At 46.1% G+C, this 27,377-nt stretch overlaps 1 protein-coding gene across 2 annotated transcripts in view; it reads right to left on the minus strand.

Moving 5' to 3' along the window:
- The window catches only part of KAZN (kazrin, periplakin interacting protein), a 1,155,223-nt gene that overhangs the window by 409,668 nt on the left and 718,178 nt on the right, over positions 1-27,377 (minus strand). For both annotated transcript variants that reach the window (XM_055138793.1, XM_055138795.1), the window contains exon 3: positions 8,378-8,603. In XM_055138793.1, the coding sequence (XP_054994768.1) occupies positions 8,378-8,603 (226 nt within the window). The remainder of the gene's footprint in view (positions 1-8,377; positions 8,604-27,377) is intronic.

Raw genomic sequence — 27,377 nt, forward strand, 5'->3', positions numbered from 1 at the left:
GTAGAGCAATCCTGCCTTCCTGAACCTCAATTTCTTCGAATGGAGAGTGGTGATGAAAACACTACCTGATGCATGGTAGTGAGTAAGGAGGCAGATGGTTCACCTAGGACACTGTACAGAGTCTGGGAAATCCCAGAAATAGTTCACTAAGTGTGGGCTCTTGCTATTACGAGCCTCTGGAATCAGGTCTTTTCTATGACTTTTTCCAGCTAGCTTGGTGCTGAGGCCGAGAGAAGGGACATTCCCCCTCTGAGCACAACTCAGTTGCTTGACACCAGCCCTTCTTGGCTGCAGACTCCCTCGCAGTGACAGTGCATATTTCCCACCGCAGAGCTCTGGCAAGTTATGATGGATGACTTAGGATCTGACAGAAAATCCTAACTCTTATGGCCTCGATGCCAGCTTTAGAGCAAACAACTTTTGGAGCAAGCAAGGGGGAAATTGTGAAGATCTTGCTAAGTGGCATAGTCCTCTGAAGGAGAGCGGGCAGTCTCTGAAGTCCTGCTGGCTTGTGTTGGTATCTTGGCTGTGCCACTTGCTAACTTGGTGACCTGGTGCAAGTCACATTAGCTTCAAGTGCCTCAGTTTTCTGAGCTGTATATTGCCAAATGCAACGTTTACTTCAGAAGCTAAAGAGTTAACCGAGGGTATGAACTACTAAAAGGTTTAGAGGAGGACTGACATGGGACAAGTAAAGAGTCCATCAAAATCATCTGTTATGATATCAGAGATTTTCATTTATACTAACTGAAACAGGACAAATGGATCAGATTCCCCACAGTCTGCTATTGACTCGTCCTGGACTCACCGGCGCATTACTTCAACAAGTACTGAGTGAGCTCTTGTTTTGTGCCAGGCACTGTTGTAGGTGCTATGAGTAGAGAGGGAAGCAGGTTTAACTCTGATCTCATAGGGCTGCATCCTGGAATTTACAACAGAAGTCTCCCAGAGTGTCTGAGAGGAAAATCAGTTTTAAAGAGAGATTTCATGTTGGTTCCCAGCAGACACATGATAAGTTATGAAGACATTTGGTTGTCACAACTAGGATATGGAGGGTTTTATCGGCAAAAGACAGGGAATCATATAGAACATACACACCACACACACACACACACACACACACGCATGCACACACTGTGACAAAGAATGATGACAATGCAAATGTCAGTGGTGCTGAAGCCAAGGAATTCTAGGAGAAAAGTTTTGTAAGAAGTTAGTCGGGGGAGCTGGAGTGATAGTATGGGAGTCAGAACAACAGTACAGTAGGTAGAGTGTTTGCTTTGTATGTAGCCAACCCAGATTCAATCCCTGGCACCTCATATGGGCCCCTGAGCACCATCAGTAGCAATTCTTGAGTGCAGAGTTAGGAGTAAACCCTGAGCATTGCTGGGTGTGACCCAAAAAAAGCAAAATTAATTAATTCATTAACTAATTAATTAAAGCACTTAAAAAAAAGAAGTTAGTGAGTCCTTGGGTGTATGTGGTCTTGAACAACTGGAGGCAATTGGGGACACAGGGAAATACCCAGGAAACAGTATTGACTTGCACTGAATGAAGAATAAGGGACAACAAGACTTCAGCCTTGCCTGGAATCACCCTGCCCCGGAGAGAAAATGCATACAAAGCACCCAAAGTAAGATGATCCAGTCTAGGATCCTACATATTCTTTTCACGGTGACTAACTTTGGCACAACAATCGGAGTTGCTAACCTTGCAAGTGAGCAGAAGCTCATTCCTTCTTTCTCAGTTAACCTCACTCCTAAGTGAGAAGTATCACGGTTCCTCTAAGTCTCAATAACAAGATTTCTCCAGGTGCACCCAGAAATGATCATCAATCAGGAAAAAGAATAATCAAGAATGGAGATAAGCATATGGTTCCCTCCATCTTTGTAATATCAATGGATGTTTATAAGTGAGGAGCTCGCACAGTTTAATAACAGAGACTGAGTGGACTTGAATTCGCTGACAGTCAGTTTTATGTCAGCTGAGCCTCAGCTGGAATAGCAAAAGCGCAGGATCTGCTTGGTCAGAGTCCATGAGTCAGAGTTTGGTCACTTAACAGCAGTATGATCTTTAGTAAGTAGCATCACCTGTGCCACAGCTGAGTACTAGAATGGCATCTTTTTCTAAATCATCATGAGGGCTGAATGCATTGCTTTGATACATTAATACAGAAAACCTCTAAGGAAACGACTTGAATCCAAGTAAAAATGAAGTCAAAGCTTGCATTTGTCATCACCACCCCAGTCAATACTATGCCAACGTACACAAGCAAATACACCCAAGTTCCGGTTACCTCTTTCAAATAAAGGGCATATTAATTGTCACCTCTTTGAGCTCAGGATTTAACCAAGAACTCTGATCAAAGCTGGATTCATTTTGCTATTATATTTATTATCTGTACACTTATTTTTATATTTATGTAGAAGTTTTATAAAGCTCTCGAGTGTAGTTCTCGGTCTTACCTTAACTATTGACTTTGACCAATAAGATGAAAAGGCCATAGTCAAGATGGTTCTGGAACATTTGGGGTTGTAGGATCTACTCAGGAGGTGAGCTCTCAGAATCATAATGAAGTGACCAAGGTGAGTGTAAAAATATTAGCTCTGAACCTACCTCCCTTCAGAGGGTACTTTGCTCTTAATGATTCACATCACTGCAAACATTCTGCAGTACTGAACCAATATTGGACATGGAAGACATTTGCATAGCCACCCTGGTACAGCTGTGATGGAGCTTGCTCTGAGGGAAGAGGATGATGGAAATAGTAGTTGGGCATAGCATCTCCTTCTCCAACCTCTCTCCATCCTCCCAGCCCCACTATCCATCACACAGGGAGCATAACATCCCAGAGGTGCTATTTTGCAGACGTACCTCTTATAAGCCCCGTCTGAGCTCTGGCATATAGGGTCTCAGCTCCTCCAAGGATGAAAGCTTTCCAGAAGTCTGACCCCTAGGTCTAGCAAGGTTAAGTCAACCCCAAACGAATTGAGAGCCAATGATTTCCCACCACACAGAAGCCACCTGCTCCAACAGTTGCTCTGGCCAAACTCATTAAAATGACATTCGGCTTCTTTCATGTCTCTAGCAGCTTTGGATTCTGAGGGAGAAGCAGGAATACCCACGGAGTTCAACCTGGACTCCGCTGCTTAGATCTGAAGTCGCATTAAATAAGCAAGAATGTTCTGGTCTCATCCAGCCACATGGGATGGAAGATGAGGTTCCTTTCCCTGGCCTTCCCACAGCTTCTGCACAGTTGAGATGGGTCTGGCAGGGGACACTGAAGGTGATGACTTGGGCCCTTGGAACATTGACCTGCTCTGAATCACCAGCTAGGATCTGCCACAATGGATAAGCACTCTGTTGGATTTCGGGAGGTTTTTTAAAAAACGGATTCTGCCAGAAACCACTTTGCTTGCATTTCAAATAACTAAAATATTGGTGTCTGTGGTTGGAGGCAACTCTTGTCATTCATGCATTAATTGCCCTAACATACAGCCAAAAATGGTGTGGGCTAATTATCATTTACAAGATCACTTAAAAACCCATTCCTTGGCCTCAGGCAGGGGCTAAGAAGTCAAGTGCTAATGTTCATACAAACCAATTCTAGAACAACTGAAGAGATCGAATGAATTCGCGTTGATTTCACTTTCCTTCATGCTATAACTTGGGTATAAATATAGATGAAGGACACAGTGAACATAGCCAGGACCCCGAGCTTGACCTTCTGCTTGGTGAGCGGCTGCCTTCCAATGAGCAACTCCCACCTGCCAAGCCCATCTGCTATAAGCTCCCTCACAGCCAGGAAGTCACAAATTATATCCTACACAATTCCTAAAAAGTGCCAGCAGTTTGGTGGTGGTGGGAGGGGTGGTCAGGGAGGTAAAGGGATGGACGGCAATATATGTGGTCTTATTAAGCACTGGAGGGTTGCATCTTTAAGCTCCTATTATAAGAATTATATAGACTTCTGGTTAATATCACAGAAGTTTTGAAAAATCTCAGTAAACCATAAAATATTGAAAGCAAGCAATTAAGCCATACCAGAAGTTTGATTTAAGGGGGTCCTCTGAAGGCATTTTACAAAGACAATGCTTTGGAAGGCAGCAAATAATAGGCAATCGATAAGTAATTTCCACTGTGATGTACTGATCTGTAAGTAATCACTTGGAGATGGTGTCTTGTGATTTTCTTGGAGAACTCTGAAGTTCCATCCCAGATTTTAGTAAAAAGTACATGTTTCTTTCAGCCCAGTGACAAGACTGGAACACCAAGGTATGTGACCTATTTGGTAATTCTGTGATTGAGGGGCAGGCTAACCCAAGACCCCAAAGAGTCCACCCCATTTCCCTTCATCTTCTATGCCACTTGAAAATTCTCTTTTGCAAGCAACCAAGAAGAAATGTCCATTTAGGAAACGTATGGATGAATGCAGAATGGAGGAGGCAGAATGAATGGTGAAGGGGATGCAAAGCAAAAAGTATCTAGCAACTCCACAGATTACTCACACATTCAACTCTACCCCAAAGTCATTAATACTTCAGGAGAGTTCCCAAGATTGGAGTAACGTGAGACAGGAATAGTTAAACAGGAGGTAAGAGTCTATTTTAATGTAGGATAGGAAAAAACCTTGTGTTTATGGACATTTACAAAGACTAAAAAAAAAATGACCCCTTTCTCTATCCATTTCTAACAGATGGACTAGGTGCTAAATCCCCAACACCAAAGAAAGATGCTACCAGCGTCTCACCTGCAGAGACAAATAAATATCATTATTTTATTAAAAATTAACAACAGAAAAACTTATGTATATAGCCTACTGGGCAGTGGTATTTTATGTTATCTACAGTTAATACCTATTTTGAATGGGATACAATGGTATTTAATTGTTTTATTCTATGCTTAGCAAAGCAACCCATCGAATCTAATATTAGTCATTCGTCAGATAAAACATTTTCAGAGAAACAAACTGCTATATTTCTCCCTCAAAGAACAGCAAGCATTTTAAACACATTTCCCCAACGATGTTACACAGGAAAACAGCTTAGAAATGTTACTTTAAACAAATCCGTTCTCTGGCTACCAACAACAAGAAGAATTGGAACAAATGCTTGGCTCTGTTCTTTCCAAGCCTCCTTCTGTCCACCTGTCAAAGACAATTTTGACCCCACCAACCCAAGAGGCATCTTGGGAGTGATGGAATGGGCCCCATTGCACGATGCCCTCTGTACTGTAGCCAGCATCCTCATTAGGGATTATCCAACTCACTTGAAGCTGGGAGAGAGAAGATGGGCTGGCTGCCAAGTGTTCTTTCAACACAGATTCCGAAAGAAGATCCTGCAAAGTGTCGAAAGCCCAGATTTTCAGCAGTTCACTTTCTAGACTCTGTTACATAGCAACCATGCCAGCTCACAGAAGGTATCAACCAAGTTAATATTTTGTTTAAATGATACGCTGTATTAACCCTCTGGGAAAATCCAAGTTCCCTCCACCAGCTTACCTATTGTCAGATATCATCCACATGGAATATCTAGGGGGGGGGGGGATGTTGACCTGCTTGTTTAATTCATTTAAAAATGGCAGAAAAAAGTTGAAAATGGATCTAATGATTTCTTGGCAGCGATAGCAAAAGGTGACTGCTGCTTGTAACCATTTGTGCTAATATTATTAAAAGTACATTAGCATGCATTTAATATGTGCATAATGCCCTTTAGTTAAAAGATGGCTTTTACAGTTGCATTCTGAAAGATATTCATTTCATTCCAATCCTTGATTTTAAAAGTGATAACTCAATTGCACTAAATACTCTTAGGGTTTTGGTTCATTTGAATCACACCAACACAGACAAAATTAAAACAGAAGAGGAATTCGGAAGAGCAGACAGGAACCCCCAGGAGCTGAGCTGCTATGAGCCTTCCTAGAGGTATATTATAAAGAAGGATGAAGAAACCAATCAACCACACTTGAAAATTAACTTGTGAGAAACCACAACCTTTCCTTTAGGAATACAGATGCACTAGCAGAAGCCTTTCCACCTCTGCCCCAGCCTTGTAGTCTAGCAACCTGCTAGCACAGGTCATGAGAAAAACAAATAAACAAACAAAAAACCAAACAAGCTCACAGAGGATAAATAATGTAAAAAGTACTGGGCTGAGGAACATTTGCCTTAGATAAGTAAATGATGCCCCAGTGGACTTTTTATTGAGGGAGGGTCTGGGGGGAGGGGAGAGATACTGTTTTCTGTTCAACCATCACATTAGTTTAAATTCACATTCATTTTGGAGGTTGTGTGGCCAACAATTAAGTGGAGTTGAAACCTTCAACATTTGATTTTCTGATTACATAATCACCAAATGCCCCCTAGGAAAGGTTTTGAAAAGTACCAGTGGTACACAGAGGAAAAATCCAGATCACTCTGCATGCTACCACCCACAGCCAATCACTGCTAGAGATGGGGGCATGCTCATGGGGGCATGAGGGAGACCCCTAATTTTGTATGTTTTTAAGGCTATCAAGAAATTCAAAAGCCATTTGCATTTCCACAGTTCTCTGTGGTTTTCATAGGAAAAAGCAAAAAGGAAGACTGTGCCAGCGTTGTGCCACCCCAACAATTCAACCATCAGTTAAGTATCTCCATGTCCACTTGGAGTGGCAGATGTTTCTGCACTGACCACCTTAGCATGCTTCATCTGCATCCAGACCCAAGACAGATAAAAGCAACTTAACTTTTCCATTGTTCAGTCCCCTTTACCATAGCTTTGGATTCTTAGCAAGACACCAGTTGTGAGCGCTTCCTGAACATTGTAATGCAGTCTCCCCTCCCGTTTTTTTCCATGGTACCAGCATGCACAAGACATGGAGCAAGGTCTCTGCACGACAGTGTAGCAGCTCCCCAGCACAGAAACCTCTCCACCATTACGTCATGGTTCCGTGGGTACCAAATCACTGCCCCAATTCCTAAGACTTTTCACGGGCTCCCAAAGTGCCAACTAACTTGGAACACAACACACAACTGACACCTTGTACCCACACCCAGCATGCCTCTTCCAGCGAGGTAAGAAAGAGACAGAAACTGATCCAGAGAAGTATTAATGTAATAGATGCTCTAGAGCTAGAAGAAGCTCTTGAAATGACAACAAAAAAGGAAAATCCTTTTGAGCCACTGAACAACGGATACCTGGTAGTTTGTTAAGTGACACAGTTATCCCAAGGGCCTTCTGGCTGGGCTTGCCTTTCTTTCTTTCTTTCTTTCTTTCTTTCTTTCTTTCTTTCTTTCTTTCTTTCTTTCTTTCTTTCTTTCTTTCTTTCTTTCTTTCTTTCTTTCTTTCTTTCTTTCTTTCTTTCTTTCTCTTGCTTTCTCTCTTTCTCTCTTTCTCTCTTGCAATTAGGGAAAGAGAGAAAGGGAAGGAGACAGAAAAGGAGAGAGAAGAGAGAGAACGAGGGGAGGGGGTCATCTAAAGTCAGCTTTCCCATTTATTTTCCAATTCCCAGAAACCGAAGGGTACTAGGGTACTAGGTTTCTGGGAGGTTTTCTCTCTACACTTTTAACCCTAGCAGCAGATCTCAGGGCTTTCATTCTCAATGTCAGCACTGCCCAGCTGTCCTTTTTCCCTCTCCATCTCTAAACTGCGAAGAGTCCCTCAAGCAGCGACTCTAGGCAGCAGCATCCAAGAGAGCCGGTGGCTCAGCCTTTGAGATCTAAGATCTCTCCCCCACTGGAAAGTGCTCTTGTTGGTGTTCATATGTGCAGGAAATCTAAACTCCCTGCTGAGCAGAGCATCTACTGTTGCATCGATATATTCCAAAGGCTGCGCGATCTCAAATGGGGAGAAAATAAAGTCCAGATGCAACGGAGACAAGGGATTTGGCATCTACAGAGAAAAGTGCAAAACCAGTTCAATCCTCTACCCTAGGCGCGCGGCCACGGGGGCCTGGAGGTCTCAAGTAGAGGTGGGGAGGGAGAGAGGGGTTCCCGAGGAGGAAGGAGCCTTGGGGACCAAGAGGGGATGGGGGGGGGCTTGGCATTCACCTCTTCCTGGGGTGAGAGCAAAGGCCCCGGGCGTGAAAAGTTTGCACCTCGAGCTGCGGGAGGATTGTGTGCCCCCTCCAAGGCACTTTGTCCCGGCAGCAGGGACCCCTGGGCGGCAGCGCCTCCCTCGTGCTGGCCCGGCACCGGCGTGACCGCGTGAACCCCGGCTTCGGTTCTGACAGCCGCCTGCGAGTCCCAGCAGCAGGAGAGGGGAGCCGAAAGGGTTACAGACCACAAAGCAGAGCGATTTCTCCGGGAGCGCGGGGGGCGCCTCGTCCCGGGCCCCTCGCGGCCGGCCGGGGCAGTGGCCGGCCGCCGTCCGGCCCGCGATGGCCCGGCGGTCCCTACCTTGCTGGTTCTCCATGCTCGCCGCCGCCGCCGCCGCCGACTCCGCCGCCGCCGCCGCTCCCGGGCCCGGGCCGGGGCCGCCTCCGCCGCTCAGTTCCGCCAGTCTCCGGTTGGTGGCCGTGAGTTCGGCTCGCAGGTTGGTCACCTCCTGGCTGGCCGACTGGACCGCCCCATCGATGCGGAGCGCGAGCTGCTTATTGTCTTCCATCATGCTCAGGATTTTGGCCTGGGGGCGAGAGAGGTGACAAAGAGCTGCATGATGCGCGGGTGGAGGGGTGGGGGGCGCGCGGCCCGGCGCCCCCGCCTCTACCTGTTGTGTCCCCCACCCACCCACGGCCCGGCTCCCCCAGCGCCCCGACCCCCGGGCACGGGCGGCAGCAGCGCCGGCTCCTCGGGCGCAGGAATGACAGCGGCGCCTCCAGCCCGAGCCGCGGCAGAGGCGCGCGGGGGGAGGAGGAGGAGGAGGAGGAGGAGGAGGAGGAGGAGGAGGAGAAAAGGGAGGTGGACGGAGCAGGAGGAGGAGGAGGAGGAGGAGGAGGAGCAGCGATCGCAGAGACCCCAGCGCCGGGAGCGGCTTGGAGGACACCGCGCGCCCGGCACTCTTTCAATGGAGCCTACCATTGCCACGCGCTCAGGAGGGGGCCGGGGCCGGGGGCGGGGGCGCACCCGCGGCCGCACGCGCCCCCACTCCGCGGACACACCTCCTGGAGGGCGGGGGTGGCGGGCGGCGGCCCTCGGGGGGCAGGAGGTGGTGCCCCCGGCCCCGGGTGGGGGACGCGGGGTCCCCGGCCGGCCCTCCGTCCCCTCCCCGGAGCGGTGGGGCTGCCTCGCCCTGCTGAACTAGCGCCCCGCGCGCCGATCTGGGGCTGGGGAGGAGGTGGGCGCTTAGGAGAGAGACAGACAGACAGACAGAGGGGTGCTCTGCAAAGGGGGCCCGGGAGGAAAGCGAGGATGGAGCCTCTGGGTGAGGGCGGGGACCGGGGACTGCTTGCTGGAGCTAGGGAGCAGCTGAGTTCTTGCTCTGCTGCTCCCCTGAAATGCGGCTAAAGACTGTGACAGCGGTGAGGAGCAACGCTGAGTGCCCTGCGTACCCCTCAACTCTCCACCCTACTTCCACCCTCAGCTGCCGCCCCTACTTGCGCTGACCTCCTCCCCCCCCCCCCCGCCCCCTCCTGCAAAGAAACGCTTGGGTCCTTCCCTGCGGGGTATGTAGCTCTTACCCCCACCCCCCTCCCTCAGGCCTGAGCTGCCCGTGGTCTCTGGGACCTGAGCTGGAGAGCTGCCAGAGCCAGGTCCTCGGCTGGGGCCCAGTACTAGGGGTGGGCAGCTGAGGACCACACCGGGAGAGAACACTGGAAGAAATCAGTGAGACTCCTGCTGTCTCCTCCCACTGGGAGTAAGAAGCCCTGAGACTTGCTGCCTCCGTTTACCCACTCTCTCCTCCCAGGCAGCAGAGGTGACCAGACATGAATAACTATCTCACTACTCTTCCAGCCAGAGCACAGGCTTGGCTTTTTTTTTTTTTTTTTTTTTTTTACTCCAGAATTCCTGCCACCAGACCCCGTTACCATGGCAAGCTTGATTCCATGCAAATAGGCCAATTTTAAATAGCCAGGGTCGCCCCAGACACAGCGCTCCACCATTCGTGCTGTCCCTCCCTGGGACACCTACTCAGAGTCTGCTGCAGAAAACGATGTTAAGGGTCACAGAGGGCGTGCACCCATCAGAGCAACAGCACATATTAGACGCCTGCTGTGTGCCCCCTGCTTAGCATGCCTTGTCATCTCTTTGGAGGCAGGATGATTGTTCCCATTTTCGAGATGAGGAGACTGAAGTCTTGGGTATGGAGCAGGACTGGAAGTGGGTGTCAGCTGGTTCCAGGTTATTCTCACTCTGCCACTGTGCCTTGAAGTTAGATGACTGCCCCTCCCCCACCTTTATAGGGAACCATAAAAAAAACACAGTCCTGCTCCGTCCCTCCATGCCAGCTCCATCCCCTGTGACCACTAACAAGCTCTGGCAGGAGGATAGAGCAGTGGTGGAATGTGTGGCAGCAGACATGATTTTTCACTCTTTTCACTTGACAGCTAACGGGTCAGATGGGGATTACACCCCTGGCTGAGACTCCTTAGCATAAGTTCTGGCCCACTGGACAAACCAGGCAACTGGAGCTGCCTGACTTAGTGGTACGCCAGGGTTGAGTTCTTTCAGCTCCTTCAGTTTTGTTGGCAGAGGGGGTGTGATCAAAATCACAGAACTTTTTGGGTCTTTGAAAAGCGTTCTGCCACTGTGAGAAGCAGCTTGCGGGACCCTGGAAAAGTGATCTTATCCATGCTGGATCCTAAAACACCAAATTGTTGAAAATAGATTTTTTTTTTAAAAAAAGAAAAACTGCATATAAGTGTTCACAGACCTCATTCACAGTAAGCAGATAGTGCTGGTGTTCAAGCACTTATAATAGCCAGAAGATAGCCCCCATATGAACGAAAAAACAAATTGTATTATCTTTATACAATGGAATATTATTTAATCACCAAAAGGAATGAAGCGCTGACATGGCATTGTAACTAAACCAAAAATGGACCAATTAGGTCTGCCACCGCTGCCCCCCCGCCTGCCCCGCCCACCATTAGAAAGCCAGGCACGGAGAGTCACACATCAATGATTTACTTTATGTGAAATTTCCAGAGATAACCAGTATATATGAAAATCATAGAGACAGAAGACAGACATTCAGCTGTGCCTGTGGGGAGAGAAGCATGAGGTCTAACTGCTTTATGGCCACTGGATTTTATTGGGGGTAATGAAAATGCTTTGCAACTAGAATCGAGGTTGTGGTTATACAACCTTGCGAATGTACTAAATGTCACTGAATTCTTTGCTTTTAGATGACTAATTTTCTGTTATGTGAACAAAAAAATTGTCAGCAGATATGCAAATACAAAAATAATGGGGGATGGGAGGGGTGTTCTTGAAATAAACCTGAGAAAATTCAGAGCAGCTCCGTTTGGAGAACTGTGTGCCCGTGCAAGCGTTCCTGGGCATGTGTATGTGTGCGCCTGAACACCGCTGGTGCAGGACCCATCCAAAGGCACTGGGATGAGTCTATTTACAGGCCTCCCTCCCACTTCCCTGAGGCTTCTGGTGGAGGAGGTTGGTCAGTTTTTTTCATATTTTATGTGTTATTCATCTTTTGCGTCCTTGCCACCCAGCCTATAGTAAGCACTCTGTAAATGGATGTGTGTGAGCGTGTTTGTACAGTAAACAAAGTGACCAAGTGTTACTCATTTTCCTCTTCAGTGAGATTATTCCCACACACCAGAATCTTCAAATCAAATCAAAGCAAAACAAAACAAAAAAGCAAAGACACATTCCTTAGGCCCCTCTCTCTCTCTCTCTCTCTCTCTCTCTCTTCCTCCACCTCTCCCTTCACTGTTGCCTCCTTTTCACCCCCTCCTTTTCCTTAGTAGAGCAAGAGTAAGCAAGAGAGAGAGAGGGAGAGAGAGAGAGAGAGAAAGAGAGAGCTATTGAAATTCTAAGAGACTCACTTTAGAAATTCCCAGGATCCCTCCCCGATCTTAAAAAATTTCATTTTTTGAAATTTTTTTTTTCTTAAGATGAAAAAAGGAGTTTTCCCCAGCTGTGTCTCCGTATGTTCACCCACCAACCATATACAAAAGGATCTGGAAGCCTGAGAACAATTATCCTCTCTTCTCCATTTAAGCCTTTGAGAAAGAAAGGGGAACGATTTTAGGGATCTACCCTCCCCTCCCCCTTAACTTTTCCCACCTCTTTTCCTAGGTGATCCAGGTAACAAAACAGTCCAAATCTGACCTTTCCCACAAACATTCCTAGCAAGATCTAAGGCCAAGAATCTACCACACTGCTGACAGCAACGTTTGTCATGTGGGCCTTCCTTCTCTCAGATAGAGGGACCTTATAATTCAATACCAAACTGAGGCACTTTTGTGAGTGAATGAGGATGATATGAATATTTAAGCCCAGACAAGTGGCACCGATTAGAACTGTCCCAGGAAATCCAGTAGCTGGACTACAATCAAGTGAAAACAATTTGGAGATCACACACTCCAGCTTCTCCCGTAGACTGACAGAGAAATGGAGATGCAGACAGTGGAGGGGGGGGCAGGCAACCATGCTGGGTAAAAAATTGGGAGGGAATCGGGGCCAGAGAGATAATATAGTGGGTAGGGCTTTTGCCTCGCATGCGGCTGACCCGGATTCAATCCCTGACATCCCATATGGTTCTCCCACCACCACCACCACCACCACTGCCCATTTTTGTAGTGTAGTAGCTATCACGTTTGCCTCATACTATACGATTCTCCCAGCACCACTAGGGGTAATTCCTGAGTGCAGAGCCAGGAGTAATCCCTGAACATCACCGGATGTGACCCCCCACCCCCAAAAGCCAAAAAGTAAATTAAAAAATTTTTAAAATTGTATGGGAAGCAAACCAGAGACTCCAGTGGGAGGCAAACCAGAGACTCCAGGAAATGGACCGTCCTATGGATTTTATTCCCACCCCTTGGATGGCCAAGCTCCTGACAGAGTATGAGTGATACTTGCTCACACAAAGGGGGAATCCGGGGACCCGGCACAGTCTTTTATTTTTTTCTTTTTGGTAACACCTGGCGATACTCAGGGGGATACTCAAGGGTTACTCCTGGCTTTTCATTCAGGAATTTCTCCTGACAGTACTCAGGGGACCATATGGGATGCTGGGAATCGAACCCGGGATGGCCATGTGAAAGGCAAATGCCCTACCCGCTGTGCTGTCACTCCAGTCCACCCTGCACAGTCTTGACACTCACTTCCTCTTCTGCTCCATTCCTTTTCCTGGCAAGCTTGCTGGAGTCATTCTTTCAAACCTCAGGGCCTCTTTTCTCACCTCTGCCTGGAATGAGAGGCTCCCTCTATCTCTGATTCTTTTCAGCACCTAGATTTAACATTCAACAATTCCTTAGTTTGTAGCACATTTCACCGTTGGCCACCATTTTGCTAATTTGAAATCGAGTTTGAGGGAATTTGAATAAGCTACAAGGGTTTGATTTACTGCAATAAAATTCCTGATCCAGAGTCCCCAAGGCAGTCCTGCCTATTCCTTGTCCTGGATTCCATGGAAATTGGAAGAAATAAATGGCCTTCTTGATCATGGCATGCTACAAACAACCCCGACTCAGACTACCATCAGTGAGCCAGGGAAGGCAAAGTTCATGTCCACTTTTCCTTGATTACACTGCTGTTACATAAGAAATCCTTCTCCAAACTCTGATTTTGGAGAAGCAAAATCCTCTTTTCATCCTCCATAACTTCGTATCCATGTAGATACTTGCTTCCTCACTAAAACCCCTTTCGTCTTTTTTTTTTCTTTCTTTTTGGGTCACACCCGGTGATGCACAGGAGTTACTTCTGGCTCTGGACTCAGGAATTACTACTGGTGGTGCTTGAGGGACCATATGGGATGCTGGGAATCAAACCTGGGTTGGCCGTGTGCAAGGCAAATGCCCTCCCTACTGTGCTATTGCTCCAGCCCCAAACCCCTCTTGTTTTTGATAGTAACCAAGGATTCAAATCACATTTAACTTTCCAAGGTACTTACTAGCTTCTTCTCTTATTTTAGCCTTGCAACAATTCCTTTGACAAAAGGAAGATAACTGGAATCTGCGTGGGGAAGATTAAAGCACTACAGTTCAGAAGTTTTCCATGGGCTAGAGACAGTACAATAGTTCAGGCGCTTCCCTTGTATGTGGCCGACCTGGGTTCAATTCCCAGTACCATGAACCCCTACTTGAGTGACCCCTGAGCACAGAGCCAAAAGTAAGTCTTGAATACCTCTGGGCACACCCTTCCCATGCAAAGTTTTCCCCAAGATCATAAAACTGGACTGAAAGGTACATGAGAGGGGTTCCATGCCAGTGTCTTTCTTCCATTTATCTTTCAGTGATCCAGAAAGATTTAGCGAGTGAATGAGGTGGGGGTGAGAATCTGCATTCCCATGATGACCCTGTTTTCTTTCTGGCTCAGCATTCACATACCCTCTCCTTCAAGGTTCAGTTCATGCATGGGGCAGGGTGGGATGGGGCGTGATCTGAAAGATAAGCCAGTGTGATGGATTCCTTAGCTCTGAAAAACGCACTGCACTGGGCTGGGCCACTGGCTGCCCATGCTTGCTGTGCTCTGAGCTCCAACTCTGAAGGTCATTCCTGAAAACTGCGCTTCTTATTAGGCCCTGCCAGGCACGCCTCTAGACCTCAGTCTGTTTCCTATATTTTGCAAAGTGAGGAGAAGGTCCCTTGCTACAGAGGCCTTAGAAGAGGCTTGCTGAGATGTAGACATTCCCCCCCGCCCCCACGCTCCCTTCCGGGCCAGCCAGATCCATGGGGGTGATGCCAAATAGCTGGGTTCGCAGAAAGCTGACCCCAAGTTTCCGTAGGCCCCAAGGACACTCACTGCCTGGGGAACCTTGGACAGGTGCTCAAAATTGCCAGCTGTTGTGTGAATGCAGACATGTGAAGACCCTCCCCAGACTCAGGGAGGGCTATGAGGCTTTTCCTGCTCTCTCTTTTCTGTGTGCTGCTGTCCCAGGCTTCCTCCCCTTCTCTCCCCCTAGTCCCGGGGGACTCCCCCCTCCTCTCTGCAGATGGATGCTCTGTTTATTCCAATTGTCACCAGCGAATCCTGGCCAATCTAGAAATGTATCTTCTGTACATTTACATGATTCACTTTGGCTGAGTGGGTTTGAACATGTGCTCTAGGGAAAAGGGTAAAGCATCTCTCAGACGGGGGTGGGGGGTGGGGGGAACCAGGCCTCGGGGACCTGGATAAGAAGTCCAGGAGACAGAGACAAAGATGGAAGAGTGTGCAGGCAGGGAACCTAACAGCTAGGCTGGATTCTCCTTCCCAGCCCTGCTTCTCTCTATGGCCATTAGTCACCCTCACCACCACAGCCATAAAATGGAGGCACAGAGGAAAAAAGAAACAGGAGGGAAAGCAGGGCAGAGGATTGTGGGACTTGGGGTGGGGAGAGTCCAAAATGAGAGGAGAATGTATGTGCACAGGTATATGTATAGAGACTATTTAGGGATGCATAGAGACATATGTGTATACTGTACTCACATAGTGTACACAAACACAGATACAGTATATTTGTTGGACACACACACACATATATATATATATAGTAAAATACACAATAAACAGGATTTACTTTGACAGAATATATAGAAGACACCTCACACATTTATGTCCATGTGTATATATCATGTGGATACAGAGCACATTCATTGGAATAGTGACATTCCCTGCTAGACTTCATGACATACATACTGTATATGTATTTAACCAAACAATTAACTTCTATTTTTCATTTGCAAATTATCCTTTAAGAATACCTCATAATTCAGAAGCTTTTTGCTATGAAATTGATATAGATACATAGGAAATCTACACATTAACCATAGACTTAAATACATAAGACTATATATTTAAAGTGTGTATTTCTGGCCCAGATAAGATCCGGAGCTGCCGCGTGTGAAACGGACCCTCTGCTCCTAAAGACTGATCCGAGAGGTCTTCTAACCCATTTTGGCACCCAGAGTGGCTTCTTACAGACATGCATCTAGACTGTGAACTGAACTAAAATATCAGAAATCCAAAACCACGCGGGCACAACAGCGGCCGTGCGAGCTCATAGAGTCTTCACTCTCAGCAATGAAAAGAAATTATTAAATGATGCCTTTTCAGCAGGCCTGATTGTTGGGGGAAAATTCCAGACAATAATAATGAGTTCTCTATTGAAATATTGAATGTATTCAAAGTATAGAGAGAATAAAGTGAAGATCATTAGCTACTTAGGTTGGGGGTGGGTGGGAGGGGGGTATATTGGGGTTCTTGGTGGTGGAACATGTGCACTGGTGAAGGGATGGGGATTTAATCATTACATGACTGAGACTTAAACCTGAAAGCTTTATATCATTTTCACAGTGATTCAATAAAATAAATTTTTTTAAAGAAAGTGTGTATTTCTATTTTTGTATGTTGTTTTTGGGCCATAACCTATGGTGTTCAGGCTCACTCTTGGCTCCGTGCTCAGGGGTCACTTCTGGAAGGCCTGGGGGACCATTTATGGTACTGGGTATCGAACCTGGGTTTGCCAGGTGCAAAGCAAGAGCCCTACCACTGTACTATTTATACAGTCACAGAAGTGTATATTTCTACAGATAGAAATGAAATTTTGTCTCTGTGGATGTTCCTTGATGTTTTTTGGATCAACAACTTATTCCATGCAGCATGAGGCATACAAGAGAACTCGACTGATGGTCTGGTCATTTGATTCCTGTTTTTATCACAGTCTCTGTAGTGACAGTAGACTCTGTAGTAGACAGTAGACACTCTGACCAGAGCCAGGCAGAGTACATGAAACATGAATGCCCTCTTGTTGAGAACCATCAGGACACCCAAAATCCCTGTTTCAATGCTCAGCCCCACCCCGGGTAGCCTGTTTGACTTCCTGCCTGTTCAGGTGCTGGTGTCTCGAGGATTAGGTGCAAAGTTTATTTTATAGCACTCCAAAGCTATCTCAAGATCCCCCCCCCCCCGAAAAGTTAAAAGGAATGGGATCAAGACTTCCAGATATTCACACTTTAGTTTAATTCCTTATCTCAGTGAAGCCCCTACTCTAAAGTTCATTGACAGAACATATTAACTGACATCATCTGTGATCTCATCCTTTCCCAGGAAAGGAACCGCTTCATTGCAGGGTGTTAATCTCATTCTAACCAGTCCTATGACAATGTCACAGAACCAAGCCTCATCTGGCCTTATTCATAGAATGAGATAATTTTGTGATTGACTTCATAGACCTGTGGAGAAGGTAAATAAGACAATCAATGTAGTTGAAGCCTGGTGCCTGGAAAGAATAAAAGTTGTCAATGATGCCAACCCAGAAGTTAGAGACGGTGGTGACAGTGACAGTCACAGTAGCAATGGCAGCCCCTATTCTTTAGACCTCCATCATGGCTATCAACTGTGTTCATCCACTTATTTCCACTAACTTGGCCTAAATATCCTAAAACTGAAGATAAGCCTATCCCTCCCCCCCAACACACCCAATTTCAGCAGACCTGGAGCAACTGCAGGTTTAAAAACTTGCCTGGTACTCATCCAGTATAAAGGCAGTAGTATCAGGTCGAGCCCAGGTGTATCTGACACTCTGACCTCACCTTTCCTTTCTACCCAGAGGAGGAGTTCTCATCCCTGTATGAGTGATGTTGTGGGTGTTGCTTCCAACCACATGCCTTTCATTTCCTGAGAGGCACTGATCTGGGGGAGAAGCATCAGGGGAGTCGCTGCTCTGTGGCCCTGTGCTCATTCTCCCAGGCCCTGGGGACTCATCTGGTAAATTAGTTCTTTTGGTTCAAGAAATGGTCCCCTAGTGGCTTGAAATACTTCAAAGGCCCACCTTAAGTGGGTAATTTATTCTTTTCTCACAGATCATATACTTCTTGTGATCTTCATCGTGTAACACTTGTTTCTTAGGCTTTCTAGTGGAAGCAGGATGGGAGAGGTGGGGGTATTTATTTGTTTGTTTTTAATAACAAAAAAAAAACAGTAAAGAGCAATGTGAGGTTTTCCAAGAATGGGATTTTAAAAAGTCATTTTAACCCATATGTTGCTCTATCCCTCACTCTCTCCCCATCCTTTCATTTAACTAAATGATATATTCAAAGGGAGAGGGTGTTCATTTTTCAGTCTTCTGTAGCCCCATCCTTGCCTAGACTCTTACAAGTTTCTGCTCCCTTCTCAGTCTTTTCTTTCTACTCCATATGTCTGATAGAATAAGTCTTCCCTTAGGAGCTGTGCTTTTCTCCCAAATATAAAGTACAGCATGACTCTCATTCAAGACCACAGAGAATGTACTTTATTAGGTACCAACATACCAAGCACTAGAAGAATTAAGACCTTAGCATCACTGGATGACTGACTCATTGCAAACAAGTCTCAGATGTAGCAGTGTGCCTACCCTTTTCCAGGACACAGAAAAAGGAGAAGAAAAGGTCTTGAATTAGCTTCCTAGAGTTAATGAAATATACCAACACTAAAATGTCCTGGGAAAACTGTCAAGAGCCGAAAAGACAGACTGTCCCCTTAGTGTGCCCTAAAGAACGGTCTCTATACCATCTGCCTGCCTTTCAGGAGGGACTGTCCAATTATATACATCATTAGGAAGGAGTTATTTTGTCCAAACTCCATTGGGGTAATGTGTTATTCCTACCTAGTAAATTGTGAAGTTTCTATGTTTATCTTAAACAAACATTTATTTGTTGCTTGACTTGCCTCAACTTATATTAGGGTGATGTAAAACAATGTATAACCCTACCTTCAGATGCAAATGGTATTAGGTGTGTATGTGGTTCAAGAGGGAAGCAGAATTGCTCAGAACAATGCCAGTAGGCCACTATGCTTTTGCTCAGCCCCTCAGAATCTTGTAGTAAAATGGTACTTAGCATCTTGGCCCAGGAATATTCAATTACCAGACACTTTGTTTTGAAAACCAAGAATTACAAAGTTTGGTATTTAAAAGGTAGGTGGAGGGGCATTCTTTGCTACTTGCACCACAACTCATGATGTTCTCTCTGTCTCTCCTTATAGTTCTCTAAATAAAACAATTTTACTTTTCTCATTATTGAAAATAGATCGAGAGGGGAAGGTAGGCACTGTAGAGATGGGTTAGTCTCCCCACTTCACCAGTGGTCTCCACATTTTGGGCATCCAAATGCATATCCCCAACCCCAGACCTGCTTCCAGCACATCAGATCCATCCCTAGCATACCCCATTCCACCACTAAATCACTAGGATGGTAAATACAGGAGTCCATCCGTCTAGCTCTGAAACAGCTGTCCCCTATCAAAGACATGAAATGGTTCAGATAAAAGAAATGGTTTGAGTTCTGACCGTAGACAATGAGGGTCCCCCTGCAGACACTGGGGGGCCTCAGTGCTTTGGAGGAGAGGTTCGAACTGTGTCCTCTAGGAGGTTTGGGGAAAGCAAAGGAAGACAGACTTGAGCTCTCACCCTCTCACATCCACTAGGAAGCATCGAAATAAGTGTGATGTCAGTGAAAGTCTCCTGAAAACAGTCAGGGGCCTTAGCTCATTCCGCAGAACCTTTGTGCAAGTAAAGGAAGATTCCTTCCCTTCCTCTGGGCAAATGCAGCTCTGAGGAAGAACAGAGGCCCAGAGGAGAGTGTCCCAGGATAGCTGTTCCTTAATTGTCTTTGGAAACCCATCAAGAAAGTGGCCATATTTATTACTCACCAAATGGATTGAGGGGGGGTGTACTTTGGGTCACCCCCAGCAATAGTTGACCAAATCAGCCAGATGGCTCAATGTTCAGGTCCTGAAAAAAACCTGCTATTCAGTTCTGCTCAGGTCCAGTGAATCTGGAGGCTACCAGGGCCACTCTGAAAGTTCTAGGGGGGCATCTGGTACCAGGGATCAAATCTGGGTCATTGCAAATGAAAGTGGAGTACTCCTGACCCCTATGCCACCTCCTGTTCCCTTACCAGTTCTATTCTTACTGTCATAACTCAGAGGGTACCTGCAGTGAACCCCTATTTTGTAGAGGGTATCTGCAGTGGATCCCTTTTAAAATTTCTGACATTTTGGTTTAAGGTAGCACATCCTTTTACAAGTATGTGTATGTTTCTATGTGAAGAACATGCAACAAAGTTGTCAGAGTAAAATTTTTAAAAGTTTGATTTTAGGGACTGGAGCGATAATACAGTGGGTAAGGTGTTTGCCTTGCACGCGGCCAACCTGAGTTTGATTCCCAGCATCCCATATGGTCCCTCGAGCACCACCAGGAGTGATTCCTGAGTGCCGAGCCAGAAGTAACCCCTGTGCATCACCGGGTATGACCCAAAAAACAAACAAACAAAAAAAGTTAAATTTTAGCAATGGCATAAATCTTTTCTAGCTTAAGGAGAAACTAAGTGAGTGATTAGGCTTGGAACCCAGTTTTGCCTGAAAGCACCTGTGGAAAGAGGGCTTCTAGAAGGTTCTTACACCACAGGCAAGCTAATTATATCAGTCCTTTGAGGAAGATGCTACCTTTATCACCTTTCTCTCATTTTACAGATGAGAAAACTAAGGTTCAGGGAGGTTAACTGACCAGTGGAAGGACTGGGACTGAGACTGAGGCCAATAGGATCCCAGTGTGTGAATGCTGCTACCCTTTGTGTTCCCTACTTACTTCGAAACTTTCTCAGTGCTATTGAAGTGTAAAGACGGGATACATGGACCCTCCTGAACTGAGAATGGTAAGGAGAGAGGTGGGATAGAAGGGGAACATAACTAAATTGACAGCATCACTGGCCATCTGCTTCCAAAATTCTTGGCTTTTCCATGGGGGGAAGAAACTAAAACATCCCCATTTGGGTTTAGGATTCCCGAAGTTCAGCCAGTCTGATTTTTTTTTCTGCATGCTCCCATAATTTTAATTATCAGCAAGTGAGCAAAGAGCATCACCCACTTAGCAGATTTTTAGAATTTTTCTCTCTGAAAGGACCCTCTGGATTCAGAGGTCAAGTATGCCTCCTTTACATGTGAACAAACACAGAGCCTTGGAGATTATCTATTTAGCTTCGGAGACCTCACACTCAGGGCAAGGCCCACTACTGGCATTGTTTATATTTTCCACAAGGGAGCTCATGATCATGGGACATGATCGGTAAACAGTGGCTGAACTGAATTCAATTGGGGCATTTGATTTATCCATCAGAGGGGCACATCAAACAACAAAACTAGCTCTGTGTTGGATCCTTTTGTTGTGAAAAGCTTCCAAACTCACTTTGAGGTGGAAACCTCCGCTAGGAAGCATTCCTTTGATCTTCCACTTCTTTTTCTCGAAAATGATAGCAAACTTGGCAATCCTTTCTTCCTGAAATTAATAACCAAACTTGAAAAAGAAAAATCTGCTTTGGTTATCCCAATGACTTAAAGAAAAAAAGAAGAAGAAGAAACAGAAGAAGAAGAAACAGAAGAAGAAGAAAAGAAAGAAACTCAACAATTCTTCTAGAGTTCCCCTTCTCCCTTCTGACTGTCCCCCACCCCCTTGTCTAGGGAACAGCTGTGTCTATTTAAAATTGATTTTGATCTCTGGAAGCGGATGTGGCTTTCCTGCCACGGAGCAGCCGCCTGGAGGCGGCGTTCACAGTGCTGAGGTGTTAGGGTTCAGCTGACGCTGTGGTAATTCTAGCAGAAGCTGTTCTCCCTTTGGGGGTGTAGGTGATGTGACACCTTCTTAACCTTGGGGTGTTGGGCTGGGATGTTGTGCTGTGTCAGGATCAGTCAGCACCCTCTTCTCGCCCCTCTCCTCTCTTCTCCACACCCCAACCCCCGCCTCCCTCATTTGTAGAAGATTGCATCACTGATTCTGGTCCTTAATTCCCTTCCTACAGTGGTACATTGTAGGTGGAGTGCCTTTCCCTGTTTGTGGAAGATTGCATCACTGGTTCTGGCTCTTAATTCCCTTCCTACAGTGGTACATTGTAGGTGGAGTGCCTTGCCCTGTCATGTGACTTACTTAGACCATAGGAACGTTTGTATGGGAGCAGCCAGCAGAGGTCTTAAGTGTATCAGCACCGACTGACTTGGCCTTTTATGTTCCTTTGATCCTCAGTGAGAAGAGCATGCCTAGGAAATGGCTTCATACCTCTCAACCCCAGACTAAAGATGCATGAAGCAGGTCTGTCTGTGCCAGAACTACAGCCAGCAATAAACCTGGCCAAACTGCAGTTGCATGCCCACTAATGTCTAGATCCATAAATATGGGGAGGCAGAATGGATGTTTTTGTAAACCACTGAGAATATGACACTGTTACACAGCAAAAAATGGGCCAATAACTACTGAAATTTGCATCTCAATGTAAACCTGCCATTATACCCACTAGTGGAAAGGAATGTCTATGTGCCAGCTTAGAGACAAAGGAAAATTTATTTATCTACTTATTTATTTTGGTTTTGGGGCAACATGCAGTGATGTTAGGGGTTACTTCTGGTGGTGCTTGGGAACCATATGGAATGCCAGGATCAAACTCAGGTTAGCTGCGTACAAGGCAAACACGCCATCCACTGTACTATCGCTCCAGTCCCCCAATTATTTTTGGTTTTGGACCACACTTGGTGATACTTAGGGCTTACTCTCAGGGATCACTTCTGTCAGTCTTGGGGAATCATATGGGGTGCCAGGAATTGAACCTGCGTCAACGGTGTGCAAGGCAAATGTCCTACCCATTGTACCATTCTTCCATCAAAGGATAATTTATTGTGTCACAAAAGAAGAAAGTATAGAGGTAGTTCTGAACTCAAGAGAGATGCGGGCTGAAAGTAGACTATAGAACAAACATGATGGCCACTTAATACCTCTACTGCAAACCACAACACCCAAAGGAGAGAGAGAGCAAAAGGGAATGCCCTGCCACAGAGGCATGGTGGGGTGGGGGGAGGGTAGTGGGGGTGGTGGGAGGGATGCTGGGACCATTGGTGGTGGAAAATGGACAGTGGTAGAGGGATGGACACTTGACCATTGTATGACTGAAACACAAGCATGAAAGTTTGTAAGTCTGTAACTGTGCCTCATGGTGATTCACTAATAAAAAATTAAAAAAAAAGAAATATGGCACTGAAAAAATAAAAAAAATTCTTACACTCCCTCCTTATTATGTAAATAGTTAGAATAGTTTAAGTTAGAATAGTTTCAGAAGAATAAATAAACATCAAAAACTTCTAGAACTGTCACTTGGAACTTTACTTTTTTTTTTTTTACTCCAGCAGTTTGGGGGTGGTGAGGGAGGTATAGGGGTTGAACCCAGGATCTTACAACAGCAAGGCATGTGCACGTCCACTGACTTACACCTCCAACCCCTTAATTCTGAAGAGGGAGAAATTAGAGGCTGAAGTGGGAAACTAGAGGTAGGACCTCAGAAATTCTTAAGACTCTAGTAATACAACCAGATCTCTCTCTCTCTCTTTCTTTCTCTCTCTCTCTCTCTGTGTGTCTCTGTCTCTGTCTCTGTCTCTCTCTCTCATGTGTGTGCGCACATGCGCATTTCCAGGGATAAAACCCAGGACCTAACGCAAGCAAAGCAAGTGCCCTGCCACTGAATTGTCATCGTCACTGTCATCCTGTTGCTCATCGATTTGCTCGAGCGGGCACCAGTAACATCTCCATTGTGAGACTTGTTACTGTTTTTGGCATATCCAATACACCACAGGTAGCTTGCCAGGCTCTTCCATATGGGCGAGATACTCTCGGTAGCTTGCCAGGCTCTCCGAGAGGAGCAGAAGAATCAAACCCGGGTCGGCCTCATCCGTGCAAGGCAAACGCCCTACCTGCTGTGCTATCGTTCCAGCCCACCACTGAACTATATCCCTGTATATTGTCCTCATTTTTCACCCTCTCCCTGTGGTTGGCCTTTCTCCATGCAGAGGAGGCTGGACATTGCTGGAGGCAGCTTCAAGTTTGCAGCATTCTATTTTAGTATCTGGAAAGGAAAAATTCTATTTTAGCTCTTGCTTTCTTGTTCCCAGGGGAGAGTTGACCCATCCCTGGGTCACTTACTAACCTCCTTGGGCTAGGTCTATGAATGTGTGTGCCTATCTTGGAGATCCAGGGAATCACACTGGTGGCTCTAGTAGATGTGCAAGGACTAGGCAGCACCACATGCTCAAGGAAAGGGAGTGATTTCCAAGGATAGGAAGCTTGCACCAGCCACATAACTGTTCCCACGACGAGATGAAGAGCATGGGCCTGGCATCCACTTAGGAACAACGGCCCAGGTCATGTGTCCAGGCAATCACCCAGGCAGTCTTGCCTTCAATCGTAGCTTCTCCTAGCTTGGCTATCAACATTAGGCAAAGTGCTTAATTTCTCCATACTCTGGCTCACTCTTAAGATAAACGGAGGATGACAAATGCATAACTCATCACAGGAAGTGATAAGGATTGCATAAGAGAGCATGTGAAATCCACACCTCACGTAGGAAGTGCTGCAGCACTCCTTTTCAGGTCCCCAGCATGCACTTGCCAAGGGCTGGGGAGGTTGTGATGTACACTCCCCAGCAGCTGACGCCTGGCTGCAGGGGCCCGTCTCACCCAGCTTGGAGGAACGAGCCCATGGCCTCATAGGCTTGGACATAGAGTCCTGAGCACTCTGAGGGCCTTTAGGTATCCTCTGAAAGGCCATTCCAGCCCTAGAGCTTTCTGCAGATACTGGGAGCCAACCACTCCTGCTAGATACCCCCTCTGCTCCCCCTGGATTTAATCTCTCCCTTGCATACGAGTGTTCCCAAACTCTGCCCACCACACTATCTGCAGATGGAGAACCTCATCTAAGGCATCCCGGTGGCTGGCACACTGGGAATGTGCGTGCTAGCTATAATCGCTGATACTAGTCTTTCTTTTTTTTTTTTTTCACTTATTCATCTACCAGGGCCACACTAGCAAGAGATGAGAGCACAAAACCTGCCAGGGCCACACTAACAAGAGGTGAGAGCACAGAACCTCTGGGACCAGCTTCTGGGTTCAAATCCCAGGTTCATCTCCACAGCTCTGTGGCCTCGGTAAAGCTTCTTGGTATCTCTATGCCTCAGTTTCTGCATCTGTAAAGTAGGCTATACTAATGGTTTCTATCTCATCAGCTAAGATTCGACTTTAAAGATAAAAACAAAGATTAAATAAGTGGATAAATATGAAGAATTGAAAACTGCCCTAGACATAGGACAAGTAGTGTCTAAAGTGTGCAGTTATGCTGTATGAGAGGAGGCCCTGTGGTGTTGAGGTGTTGGGAGGAAACCCTGTCTACTCCCTTCGAGGGCCCATGGAGGCAGGTGAATAGACAGTGCCCCAGCATATGAGAGTTGTTGCCTTGTCTGACAAACAGTTAAGGATTTGTAAGGACACTGAGATGGAAGTCTCTGGATATTGTGAGCAGAGAAGTGATGATTAATGCTTTAAAATGCTTCCCTAAGATGCGGCATCAAAGGACTCCAGAGGTGTGTGGGGGGGAGGACAAAAGTGGAGGAGGGAAGCCGGTTAGGCAGTTCTTGCAGTTACAATTGAGTGATGTCAGAGGTTGGAAGGAGGGCGGTTGAGGGACTGAGGGAAGTGGGGGAGAGATGATTGGGTTTCAGAGAGATGGAGCCACCACCTTGACTGACAGGTTAGTTGAAGCACATGTGAGAGAAAAGAGATTTGAGTACTAGGAGACTGGGAGACTCACTGCAATGGGAAGGCTGTAGGGGTGTGGGTTAGGAGTGAGAATATACACTAGCCGTGAGATGCATACTCAATATTAAAACAGAGATACCAAGTGGGCAGTGGGATCAATGTGTTCAGATGGTGGGTCTGAGCTGGAAATATGAGTTTGAGCATTTTCAGCATCCAGGTGTGATTCTAAGGATCTGCATCTATGGAAAAGAGGACAGGGTCCAGGAATTGAACTCAAGGGAACTCCAACACAGAAGTCTCAGGGATGTAGGGAGAAACAGTAAAAGGCCAAGAAGGAATCCTAGGAGAACTGGGAGGAGAAATATTTGATGGGACATGATGAAAGTCATGTAGAGTGCATGTTGAAAGGAGGCCCAGTTAAACTCTTCTGACAGGCAAAGGAAGTGAAGAGGGTCAAAGGTTGATCAAGAATCTGACACTGTAGAAGCAAGAGGGTGCCCTGACCAATATGGGGGCAGGACATAGGAAGATGGTTGGGAGGACAAAGTGGGGTGACATATAAAGTCACTAGTTTAAACTTGGTACATAGAAGATGCTCATTAAATATTGGTACCTTCCTTCCTATTCTTTTTTTTTTTGGCTTTTTAGGTAACACCCGGCTATGCACAGGGGTTACTCCTGGCTTTGCACTCAGGAATTATCCCTGGCAGTGCTCAGGGGACCATATGGGATGCTGGGAATCTAACCCGGGTTGGCCGCGTGCAAGGCAAACGCCCTACCCGCTGTGCTATTGCTCCAGCCCCTTCCTATTCTTTTTGACTTAACTTACCACTGTCCAAGTCATGGCTATTATTCACTTATCTTTTATCCCGCACATCTATTAATATCAGCCACACAATTCTTCATTATACATGACTATGCCATTAGCATAATTTAAAGATACGTTCATGGAGGAAGGTAAAAACAGAGCTGACAAGAATACAACTGAATTAACTAGAAGTCCCAGAGATGGCCAAGGGATTTTCAAATATCCTCACTAGTATGTCATAAAAAAAGATGTGGGATTCCTGTAGCAATGAATCACCATCAGCACTAATTATCTCTTGCTTGGAAATTAAATGAGTGAATCTCTTCCCCAGCGTGGCAAAAGGTCTGACTGATGTCCTAGTAAATAATGAAATGAATGTATGGGGCATGAAAGGCAGCAGGCAGCCTCACACCAGATCCTGTGCTGCTTATTAATATCAGTGCATTGCATTAAGTTTGCAGGGAGACACTTCACAGGCTCTAAGAATTCCTGCCTGGCTGCCACGTGAGACCCCTGGATTCTTTCCTCATCCAGGGATATATCAGTCTCTCATTTTGTTCTCATTCATTTTGAATCAGATGATGTAGGCATACTTAAAATTTTTTAACACGGCCTACTTTGCCAAAAAAAATTCAGCATTGGCCTAATAGTGTGCTTAGCCTAGCATTTCTAAGCATACCCATAAAGTAGAGAAAACGAAACTTTTTGAGCATTAATGTGTCAAATATTGTACTACATACTTCGCCCCCCTCAATTCTTATCTTCAAATTTAATTATTACAACCACTTGGCACAGTATTATTAGCAGCTATAATAATATCTGAGGTTTCAGGAAATAAATCCTGAAGGTCACACAGTCAGTAAATGACAGCACTGGGGTTTGAACTCAGGGAGGAGAACAGATGGAATAGCTGAAATCCACCTCTCAGCTCCTGGCCTCCTT

Source organism: Sorex araneus, chromosome 5 (genome assembly GCF_027595985.1).
Source record: "Sorex araneus isolate mSorAra2 chromosome 5, mSorAra2.pri, whole genome shotgun sequence".
Classification (NCBI taxonomy): domain Eukaryota; kingdom Metazoa; phylum Chordata; class Mammalia; order Eulipotyphla; family Soricidae; genus Sorex; species Sorex araneus.